Genomic DNA, 12000 nt, shown 5'->3' with positions numbered 1-12000 from the left:
TATATTAATAAATTTTGTAGCAATACTTGAAGTATTTCACTTGTGCTTGAGGGGGAGGAGAAGGGCGGATTTCTAGAGTGTAAGCTCAGTACAGTTTTGTTCATTTTAAACTTTTGACACTAGCTTTACAGTGATATGAAAGATTCTTTTTTCTAAATCTGTACAGGCTAGTATAAGCTTACAGGGGTGAGAGAAGAGGGGAGCAAACGTAAGTGCTGCCTGTACCTCCCATTAGCCTCTTCTGGCGCAATTACAGGGGATCAAGTCTGTTTGTCCTATTGTAACTGTGGCTGTTGCCTTCCAACAATGAAGACAAAATTGTGCATATATAAATTGGACCCTAGTCTGTGACTTATTAGATGTCTTTTGTATCCTAAATTTGACCTTTTCTCCACTTCATGTGGTCATACTTCAGAAAACTGTTGCAACTTGTTGCTTTTGTGCCTTTTTTTTTTTTTTTAACTGAAGTTTGGACAGCTAAGTACACTAGCAACAAACAAAAATAGTGATGATGCTTAGGAAAGGATTATACTTAAAACTGTGCTTCTCCACATTTTCTTGACTTCCGATACATTAGCATAATACACGCCTCTCTCTAATAAGCATCTTGGCACAAGCTAACACCAAGCATGATAAATAGCATAAGGTTGGTGGTGAATGGTGACAAGTCCACCACATTCAAGTGTATTTTTCAGAGTAGGAAAGGAGGACAGTTGGAAAGGGGCAATACATGGTTTTGTGGTAGGGAAGTTGGCTGTGGATGTCTGTTGCTCTTAATTCATGTCAAGGGCAGTAAGTGAGTAGCTGCTCTACCCTGGAGCAGCATTCTGGGTATTGGTCATGCTAAATAGTTGGGTTTCACAATAATAATAGGAGAGGTGTAGCAAAGAACCTCTGTATTGCCATAGTGGGAGATGTACTGCTAATTCAAGCAATTGCTGATGCCACTTGTAAGCATGTAAAGCTTTTAAACAATTGTGCACATTAGTTGAAAGCAGCTAGTGAATTCTGACCTCAAGTAGGTTCAGTAGGGCAAAATGCAAGCATGGCTTACTAAGGAAACAAAAATTAGTCTGAAGCTAAGACTTCCCACATTTACACAAGTCTTGCAGTAGTGAGTATATATGGTTCTAATGATTTCTTGGTTTTGCCTTTCAAACTTCACAGGAGGCCCAGAGCCTGCAATGCCTGATGTAAGTACTATTTACAAACTACTAATTAGTTGTATAATCCTGGTCTTTTCAAGAAGCCCACTGCTTTCTATTGCTTTTTATACTGCTGTAAAATTGTGATCAAATCTGAGAGTACTGACTAAGATTTTCTAATGTGTCATGGAATGGTTGCTTTCCATCCCTTTGAAGAAAAGGGTAATTTATGTCCTTGTCACTGTAAAGCTGTAGTGTTTGTAATAGCTTTTATTTCTCAATTTAAAAAATAAGTTTTAAAATGTAGAGTGGTGATAACATGGAAGAAGATAATATTATTTCATTTCTGTGCTATATTAGCTCCCAGTCCCATCCATTAGTGCTCCCAGTCGTCGGGTTTGGGATCAAGAGGAAGAGCGAAAACGACAGGAAAAATGGCAAAAGGAGCAGGACCGTTTATTGCAGGTATAATTAATCTTCATAATCATAGGCTGGCAATCCCTTGGGTGCATGTTGCGGTTTAACCTCAGCCAGCAACTAAGCACCACGCAGCCGCTCACTCACTTCCCCCCTGCCCAGTGGGATGGGGGAGAAAACCGGGAAAAGAAGCAAAACTCGTGGGTTGAGATAAGAACAGTTTAATAGAACAGAAAGGAAGAAACTAATAATGATAATGATAACACTAATAAAATGACAACAGTAATAATAAAAGGATTAGAATATACAAATGACGCAGAGTGCGATTGCTCACCACCCGCCAATCGACACCCAGTTAGTCCCTGAGTGGCGATCCCCCCACCCCCACTCCCCCCAGTTTATATACTGGGCATGACGTCACATGGTATGGAATACCCCTTTGGCCACTTTGGGTCAGCTGCCCTGGCTGTGTCCTGTCCCAACTTCTTGTGCCCCCCAGCTTTCTGGCTGGCTGGGCTTGAGAAGCTGAAAAATCCTTGTCTTTAGACTAAACGTTACTTGGCAACAACTGAAAACATCAGTATGTTATCAACATTCTTCTCATACCTAGCTTAAAAACATAGCACTGTACCAGCTACTAGGAAGACAACTAACTCTATCCCAGCTGAAACCAGGATAGTGCAGCAACTGTAAAGGAGGAGAAGCAACATGCGACTTCTGCAGTTCTTCTTACTGATGGCCTAAGAGGACTTTCAGATATGTTTGCTGGGCTGCACAGTTACACACGCTAGCAATTATTCAGCAAGAAGAGGACAATGCATTAGTGAGGTTCATGAAATCAAACCCAGACTGAGCATTCACTACAGCCAGAAGTGCTCAGTCATCACAAGGCTGGTACGCTTTTGCTGGCAACAGAATTTAAAGGATAATCAAAGACCTAAGGGGCAGTAGTCTTCACTTTTGAATGAGTTTTATTTTTTCCCCCTTAAGAAGAAAATTGTCTCTAGACTGAGTTTTACCTTCAATTAGCGATATTGCCTTATATTCAGAGATGAAGAGAAAGCAGCCAGGGCCATGGTTAGATGCCTGCTAGCGTCCTGTCATTTAGCAATCAGCTAATCAGTTGGAATCAACCTGGTTCCCAGGACCTCTGAGTCAGGAATTTGAATCTACTAACACAAAACCACCTTGATAACCAGTTGCTAGAGATGGAGGGATGTGTTGCAGAGGGAGGGGGCAATGTTTGTCATCTTAGGATAGCACAAAAAAACCAAGCACACCTCTCTGTAAAGACCTCAGCTCAATGAAACATAAGACCATTCAACTACATTCAACAAGACACATCTCTGCAAATTAAATTAAAGTTCATTATCTAAAGTCTATTGGCTAGGAGAGACGTCCATGAACATCATTTACTCTTCACAAGTCCTTTTAATAAGTTTGGTGCATTCAGCAGAAAACTGTGATGTCAAAGTACAGTGTAGCAGCTCTGTTACTTTTTGGATGTTTATCTTTTGTCATTCCTTTTAGCTTACAAACTCTGCAAGAAAAGAGCTGTGCCTTCCTAAACATACTAGTGGTCTCTGTTATGGTTTGGGTGCTCCATTTGATGCCTGAATAGATGGCTTTAAAGAATGTAAACCTTGGCTCGCCTTTCTTGAGAGCAGTCTCAGCCCTCTGCCATCACTTTTCTTTTCTTTGCTTCTCCTTTTTTAGTCCTGAAGTAGTAAATTTGGCCAGAGTAATAGTGTTCTTTCTCTTCCCCATGATCCTAGTAATGAGTTTTCAAATAACAGAGAAAGGAAGTGAAGTCCTCCTTTGCTTGTTTCCAACGTCTTAGAAGGAATACTTTTGACATCATTAAATATTTTGCTTTTCCCAAGATGTTTAGTGGTGTACCTTGTACGTTTATTGTGTACCTTGAGTAATGCTTTAAGACATGACATTGATTTCATACCAAATCCAGTCATAGGACAAATTTGGAGGTCCAGAAATTGGTTTTTGTTTAGGTAACATTCCAAAAGACCAAGAGTTCTTGCTCAAACCAAATTACTGCCTCATATTTCACTTAGTGATCACTTTATATTTACTGTATTAATGTGCCCAATTCCAAGTTAAATATAATCACTCTGTCTTTCAAGAAATACCTTAGATAGCTGATTTTTGTTCAAATGGGAACTAAACTGTAAGACAGGGAATATAACAGATGTGAGGTCAGTTGCTATGAGACTTAGTGTGTAATAAGCCTAGGTTCTCCAAAATCAGTTGCAGAACTCCTTTGGATTGTATTTGAGCTAGGATTTCATTCACTCGTGGCGGACCTAATGTCCTAGTGGAGCTCAAGCGTGTTTTTACCACACTGATCTGTTAAAAACCACATTAAATACCAGTAGTACATTTTAATGCAGATAAAAAATACCATGTTTCTGATTTGCGTGTTTAACTTCGATCTAACCTAACAGGAGAAATACAAACGGGAACAAGAAAAACTGAGGGAAGAATGGCTACGAGCTAAGCAAGAAGCAGAAAAAGAGAGCTCCAAGTATTTTGATGAGGTAGGCTATGAATATGGCTTCACCTTTGACTGTTTAGTTTCCTGATGGCTTTCTTCACTTATAGTAGATGCATGCAAGCAGGCAAATAACTTATTTTGCTATGTCATTTATCTTCTCATTTTGGAAAATAAATTGTTGTCTATGTCGTGGTAGAAAGAGGTTGCAAAAATGTGAAGGAAAGAGTAAATGGCATTGTTTTGAGACCTGTTGAATTTGACTTTTTTTCCTTATGGATTGGTTAGGTAACTAACACCAGAAATACATTGGGAAAAAGTTACATCATGTATTAATTATTGTGACCAGAACGAAATGGTCACCTTTGCTGTATATTTACTTCCTGATGCTACTTGTTGGAATTCTGCTTCAATACTTCATTATGAGGCATGTTCGTAAGTGCCTGGCTTGTTACTGGCAACTGGTTCATCCTATCTCTGATAAATGTACATATCAAATCAATTTCAGACTTGCTATCATGTATTTCAAAACATTGAATGTGTGTAGTTTCTGTAGGTGCTGACTTTTGTGGCTGTTGCTTATGGGAAGATGAACAGTTTTTTTCCTGAGTGTGGGAGGTGTCTGAGACATCTCTTCTCTATTGCTATGCGAGTGCTGCTTCAGGCATCCTAGCTAGATCAGCTGTGTTCATACAGTCATGAATAAGTAGACTGTAATTTATGGCTTAGGACTTCAATAAGAAAGCTCTTTGAGCTCTTAGAGGACTTTGCTGTACAAGAATGTAAACCATTTCATATTTCTTCTGTCATTAGAGGTTTGGATGGACCCGTAAACAGTATTTGTTCTCTGCAACTAAAACATCTTTTGACCACTGAAAGACCTTTTCTCATGTTTGAGAGAAGAGTCATAGAGTGGTAGGTCTGAGGCTTGACTTTCAAATCATAGGAGAATGGAGGAGGGTGGGGGTTTCCTCCACATGAGGATTCATGTGAAATTCATTGGTTTGATAGACACGTGCAGTGTATATCTTTGTCTATACACTCTTAGGTAGGTCTCAGGTTTCTAAGTCAAAAGAGGAGGGAGAAATGCTGAGTATCATGGAAGAGTTTGTTTTCCATGGGTATTTAAGTGGGGATGGGATGGCTTGAAATGTAAGTGATACTTTAGAAAGCAGAATGTTTCACATAGTTGTGGCCACGCTGCCCATGGAATGAAGGCTGCTACGTGGAATGAAGCTCTTGCATTAGGAGAATGTGCTAGCAGGCACTCAAAACATGAAACCAAAATACACCCTGGGTCTTGCATCGAAAGTGTTTGGGATGCTTTTTACACAGTCTTCCCTCACAGAATGAATGAAATTTTCTTAGTGAGCAACCTGTTTAAAAACCAGGTCCCTTCCCTAAAAACATGATTTTTTTTTTTTCTTTGCTACAGGAGCAGACTGTTCTAACTTTAAACACAACATCTGTACCTGCACGGGCTCCATCTGTGTCCAGCTGGAGAGCAAGCCCTGAAGCGAATACTCTTGAGGAGCCAGAAGGAGATGGAGGAAGCGAGCCGGCGGCACACTTGCTGGGTGAGGAAGAAGAAAGAAGGAAGCTTCAGGAGGAACGGAGGATCCAGGAAGAAGCAGCCCTGCGTTTTGAGCAAGAAAGGGAACTCCAAGAGCTGGAGCTTGAGAGAGAACAGCAATATGCTGAGGAGCAGAGGCAGCGGGCAGAGATGGAGGAGCAGAGGCAGTGGGCTGAAAGGCAGAGGGAGGTGTCAGTGGAGACATCTCAGTACCAAAGGTGTGCACTTGTGATGGGATGTACTCTCTCTTCCTTCTGCATTAAAAATTCAAATGCATTTCTAATGGGAGTGTGTACGTCCTGAATATATAAGGATATTCACATAAGATTCGTACTGTCATCAGTTAGTGCAAGATACCGCAGGACAGCCTTTCTTTCTAAAGGTAGAAGGATCAGGCATAAGACGAAGTCATTCCCCATGAATCAAGTGTTCTATTTACCCACTTCAGCTCGTTCTTTAAATAGGAAGTGTAAATACAGTAATTAGAGCCAAATCAAAGATGACCTGAAGCACTTAGTGTGAAGATTTTGTAAGAACCCTGCATAAGCTTGTAAATTGAGAGCCAGTGGCTCAACATACAGGGCTTTCAGAAGAAATACCAACTTAACTCTTTTACAACAAATGTGTGACTGATTTTTCCAGACTCCTCTCTCATTTTAGTTCAACAGTGCAACAATAAAGTTTAATTGCACTACTGAGTTACTTTGTCGATCATCATGGTATCGTGGTATATGAGTGAAAACATACTGGCTTAGATATCATAGCCTGTTAGAAATACCTACTGTGGATATATTTATTCTAGGGCATGAAAAAGTTCCTTTCATTAACTTCTTCAGCGGCTTGGTTTAAAACAAAAACAAACCAAAAAAACCTGAAACCAAACTAGAACAAAAACCCAGAAAAAACCCCAACTATTAGTTTACAAGTTCATGTTCTTGCCTGGAAGTTTGCAGACTGCTATTACAGGCATCATGGGATATTAATTTGTCTGAAACAGATTAAACCAGTAACTTTTCCTTATATCTTGTGCATTTAGCGTACTGCCCTGTGTATGACTAGCTTTGCTGTTTCTCTTGAGGATTTTCCCCTGTTCTTATATAAGTAAAAAGAGATGACTGATAATAATGCATGGTATCAAGTTAAGTCTTAGGAGAAGAAAATGTGATTATAAAATTGCATATATTTGCAGGGTAGATTGTGAGACCTGGAGTTACTTTAGTTCATTGTAAATGACTGCTGCTTGAGATCCCTGCTGAGCAAAGCAGAGGCACAGTTGTTGCAAACACTGAACAGGTTCTTCTTGGCAGCTGAGCCAGGGTATCTTTACAGTATTAGCTTGCCCCAATCGCAAGATAATAGGACTTTGTGCGGTAATTTATTAAGCTGCTGTAATATCTGCATAACTAAATCTTTGATACATGCTTTAGTCCCAGGGGATTTCATTGCTGCTGAGGTTGCTTTCAAAGGAGGTGTTTTGCTAAACAAGGATGTTTTTGCTTAGTAGTAAAAGAGTAAGTCCAGTGAAACTGGGTTTTAAAATGTCTGGTGTTAAATGTTTGCTTTATGATGATATCCAAAGATCTGACTTGAAAGCTGATATGTTATATAAACATCTGTGAAGGTGTGATACTTGCTGCAAAGAGCACTGAGGCTGGGGACAGGCAGCTGGAAGAGCTTTATCTGTGGAAGTTAGTGGGTATTTCTCTATGGGTTACAAACTGCACCTATACGATTTTCTAGAATATAGATGTAACTTTTAGAGAACTGCTGTGTTTGGACAAAGCTTACCTCCTGGCTTTGAAACAGATGAGATAATCTCTATCATATACTGATACTTGTAATTTTTGCAGCATCTTAAAAAGTCTTTGGGGTGGGGGGGGTTCTCATGTATTTTCATGTTTCTAACAAACACATCTGAACTTTCTCAACTTTCTCTATGTATACTTACTGTTCACTCAATTTCTAGACTATGTTTTTTTGTTTAATAAGTATTTTCTTTTATCTGTATTTTGCTTCTAGACATTATGAGCGCTATGAAGTATCTAAAACAATAGAGGATCGAGCTGGCCATCCTCTCATTGACAGGTAATAAGAAATTGAATTGATAGGTAGGTTGAAACATCTTCAGCAATAAGTATTAACCATTTTGGCATGCTCACGTTTGGATTCCTTGTCACTTACAAAAATGTAATTTTAGGCAGTTTTTCTGACAACCTTTCTTTTTCTGCCGCCTTTTGTTACTTATGTTTCTGACTGATAAAATTAAGCCTCCTTAGAACTTTAACTGTTTGGGGTTTTTTTCATTTTTTTTCCCTTAAGGATTTGTTTTGAATATTTTTAGTTGCAAATATTTATGTCTATGTATGTCTTTTTCTGTATATGAAAGAGGGAGAGGGACTTTATGGAGAGGGACTTATAGGGGCATGTAGTGATTGGACAAGGGGTAACAGCTTTAAACTGAAAGAAGGCAGATTTAGATGAGATGTAAGGAAGAAGTTCTTCATTGTGAGGGTGGTGGGGCACTGGAATGGATTGCCCAGAGGGGTTGTGGATGCCCCAGCCCTGGCAGTGTTCAAGGCCAGGTTGGATGAGGCTTTGAGCAACCTGGTCTAGTGGAAGGTGTCCCTGCCCATGGCAGGGGGGTTGGAACTGGATGATCTTTAAGGTCACTTCCAACCCAAACTGTTCTATGATTCTATGAACATAATGTATCCTTTTTTTTTTTTTTTTATAGGCATTATGAGCGTTATGAAGTTTCTAAAACCATTGAGGAGCAACCTGGCCAGTCATTTGCTGACAGGTATGTGTGATACTGAATCTTGGCGTAGACTGTAACATCACCATTTCTGTGTCAGAAAGCTTTGAAACTTCCAATAAACTTTAGCCATGGCAGCTAAGTGTATGCTTTGTATTGCTGCTGTGTTCTGCAGTTTTTATGGCATGTTTTCATATTGAGAAAACAAGCAGCCAAAATTTTGGCAAATTATGCGCTGTGCTGTAAACAACAGTTAGTCAGTAGGATTGTACTGGGAGAAGCAGAACTGTAAGGAAGTAAATATGTGGGTGGTACTAGACTCATCTGGCTGGAAAACAATTTCAGATAATATTGTGGTTGTGTCATAACGTGCTATACAAACGAAGGTGCAGTCATCCCAGTCAGGATTGTGCAACTTAAGAGAGAGTAAACAGGGAGGGAAGTGAGAGGTGGCAGCAGCAGAAGCTTATTTATCAGGAAGATAGTAGATGTGCCACTTGTTAAGTTACACTCTCTTACCTTTGCTATTTTCTATTTTGTTTTGCTTGGTGGTTTGTTTGGGGGTTTTATTGTTGGGTTTTTTTGGTTTTGTTTTTGGTTTTATTTCAATAGAATATATTAGCCACTGCAGATTTGGGCTCTTTGAATAGGCAGCTTTTTCTTCTCCCTTTTAATAACTGGGCTATGGTTAAAAAATGCTAAAGCAACTTAAATCCAGAATGTTTGTATCAAGCCTTTGCCTTAGATGGTATCCCACAGTAGTTCTGAAAGATCATGTCTGTTGTGCATTTACTCAGTTCTTATAGTTGGAGTGAGCATACCTTTTTTTATATTAAGAGGAACCCCAAAACTCACAGGGTACAACTAATGTATCTGTTACTAACGGAAGATCTAAATCTAACTTTAGAAGGTGCCTGCACTAAATAGTTACATCTTGGATATACGTGTGAGGAGGACACTCAGGTGTTAAAAGCATCCCAGGCAAGGCAGACCTGCTCTTTGGAGCTCCTGTTTACTACAAGCAACTGTGAAACTGTTGCATCTTCTCAAACAGATAGTAAAATAGGTCTGCTCCATGGGACAGACAATCAGAACTTGGGGGAGCAAATGGGATGGAGTTTATGCAACATTTATCTATAGACAAAGGACAAGACTCCCTCAAAATGCTGCTATGCAGGCAATGCTGCATGTGTAAACACATTAATGTAGCAGCTTTGAGTTGTGACCCAGCAAAGGATTTCTGTTCCTTTCTGAGGTATTTTAAACTAAGAAACTGGCTGTATTACTTGAGACTAATAATAGAGCCCAGAGGTGTTGCTGAAGCTCCTGCTCTGCACTGTCAGAAAACCAGCTTTTTGCCATTTGTCTTCCTGTATATTGAATGACATTTCTTGGCTAAAACTCATTAAAAAATTATGCTGGTGGATATAATGAATGAATAATAAATTTCCGGAGAACAATCTGCATGCAGTGTTTGAGGAGGTGTTTTGCTTATGGTCTAGTAATGGTGCTGAAGTATGATTTAAGTTTCTCATGAAGTTAAATCATTTATAAACCTGCTTTTAAAGTTATCATTTCTTTGACTGTCTGACCGTAGTCTTCACAAAGCTTCCACAGGGAAGGACTTCGGTTTTTACATGTTTTTGTTGAAGCAAATACAATGATTGGTCCCTCATACCTGAAGTACTAGGAACTTTCAGTACACTATTTTAACTTTTAATCGGTTATTACCTATTGACATCTAAATATTGACATCTTTTTTCCCCTTAATATCCTGTTGGTCTTTGTTTGGGTGTTTTTGTCTCTTGTTTTAAGTACAGCATAAGTTGTTGATGGAAGGGGTGGTGAAAAAAGGGTCTGTGTATCTGTGGTCTGCAATGATAAGACCTTTGTCTGTGATGAGGTCTCCTAGTTGAGATGGAGAAATGAATGTTTTCTATATCCTTAGGAATAAGTCCAAGTCAACTTCAGAACTGAATGAATTCAACACAATCAGAAATGGTAATTACTGTTTAATTTCCATAATTTTTAAAATGTATTTTTTTGAAAAAAAGGTGTATTGGATGTAGTCATCCTAAGAAAATTAATTGTCAAAGTGCTTTTTGATAGCTGCATTGTAATTCAAATTCATACCATGCCACAATTTAATGAATTTTCAATAGCAAGAGGAAATTCATACAGTTAACATACAGGCCTAGGACAAATATGATTAACTGCTCTCTTGAAGACCGTAACAGTGATTACACACAGATCTTAAATGCCTGAATTTTAGATGACTGGTATTTATATGAGTTTAAACCAATCATGTAGGTATGTCATTGAAGATTTAGGTGCTCTTGATACGTTGACTGTGTCAATAAAAAAAGCCACACATGCCAAGATGCTAATGTATGTAATACAACTGTTTGTTCTTTTTAACTTCTGTTAGTGTAGGAGTAACACAGCTGGAAGTCAGTTCTCAATACTGTCACAGTGGCTTGTTTTCTGGACTCCAGTTCCTTGCTGCCTTTCTTGAGTTGTCCTTCAGTTACGTTACTGTGTTTTTAGAGGAATGTTAAAGCAAACAAACAAGATTTATAAATATGTTAGAGTAGAAAATGCCTGAAAGCTATTCCTGTGTCTAAAACATGGTTAAGAAAAGTAATCACAAGTAATCATAGCAAAGTAAATGGTGTATTAGAGGATATATTGCATATTGACAACAGTGCTTTCACACATTAAAGCCTGGTCACTGAACCTAATGTGCGAGTAAACTTCCACAATATTTTATAATGGTAATCTATAGCAATAAAACCAAGAGCAAATCTATCGTCAGAGCAGTTAAAGGGATTGAAATTTCAATTGAATGATTTGCTGCTGAGTAATTTACTTAGTTAGTCTTAGTGTAAAGAATAGTTACTGGATCTAGGAAATAAAGAAAAAAATGTTGCCTTCTGACACGTCAGCACATATTGGAAAAAGATGGCTTGTTTATTTCCCCTTCCAAAATTTCAAAGGCCATCTATACCATAAATCTCATTTCAACTGACTAGTTAACACAGCATCCAAATAATAAGGAGACTTTCTGTAAGATTTTCCTTTCCCTCTCCCCCCACCACACATACATATATATTTACATAGAGCAAGATAAAGCAATGTGTTTAGTGGCTTGAATAAGGAAAGAATTCTTCAAAACAGGGACAACTTACAAAAAAAAGAATATGAACTTTTAAAGGGAAAGAAGGTAACCCACCACTCAAGTGTGTATTCTACACATGCTTCAGTTTGTATTGGAGGAAGAGTCCAAACTGTGGCACTAAAAGAGATCATGCCCTTTTAAAAATACATTTATGTGTGTATATATTTGTACACACAAATGTATATGCATATACGCTTGGAAAGTGAAGGAAAATACCTACTTGTATTTAAGTTAAACATCATGTAAAAGGCCACATTAGTGGAAACACGAATAAAAAAATTGTAATAATAATGATGTATTGCCAAGTTTGATACTGGTCACCTGGCTGTAAAAAGGAAGTAGAGAAACTTGTGAATATGGTGATGAAGGATCACTCCATGATTTTGGAGTTATAGCCAGAGTATTGAATGCATCATAACTGCT

At 38.6% G+C, this 12000-nt stretch overlaps 1 protein-coding gene across 7 annotated transcripts in view; it reads left to right on the top strand.

Annotated features, from left to right (window-relative positions):
* The window catches only part of LMO7 (LIM domain 7), a 135638-nt gene that overhangs the window by 115757 nt on the left and 7881 nt on the right, over positions 1-12000 (top strand). For all 7 annotated transcript variants that reach the window (XM_052785956.1, XM_052785957.1, XM_052785955.1 and 4 more), the window contains 7 exons: positions 1168-1193; positions 1506-1610; positions 4025-4117; positions 5507-5862; positions 7664-7729; positions 8379-8444; positions 10348-10400. In XM_052785956.1, coding sequence (XP_052641916.1) covers positions 1168-1193; positions 1506-1610; positions 4025-4117; positions 5507-5862; positions 7664-7729; positions 8379-8444; positions 10348-10400 — 765 coding nt within the window. The remainder of the gene's footprint in view (positions 1-1167; positions 1194-1505; positions 1611-4024; positions 4118-5506; positions 5863-7663; positions 7730-8378; positions 8445-10347; positions 10401-12000) is intronic.

Source organism: Harpia harpyja, chromosome 4, assembly GCF_026419915.1.
Source record: "Harpia harpyja isolate bHarHar1 chromosome 4, bHarHar1 primary haplotype, whole genome shotgun sequence".
Lineage (NCBI taxonomy): Eukaryota > Metazoa > Chordata > Aves > Accipitriformes > Accipitridae > Harpia > Harpia harpyja.
This window is presented reverse-complemented; position numbering and strand designations above follow the sequence as displayed.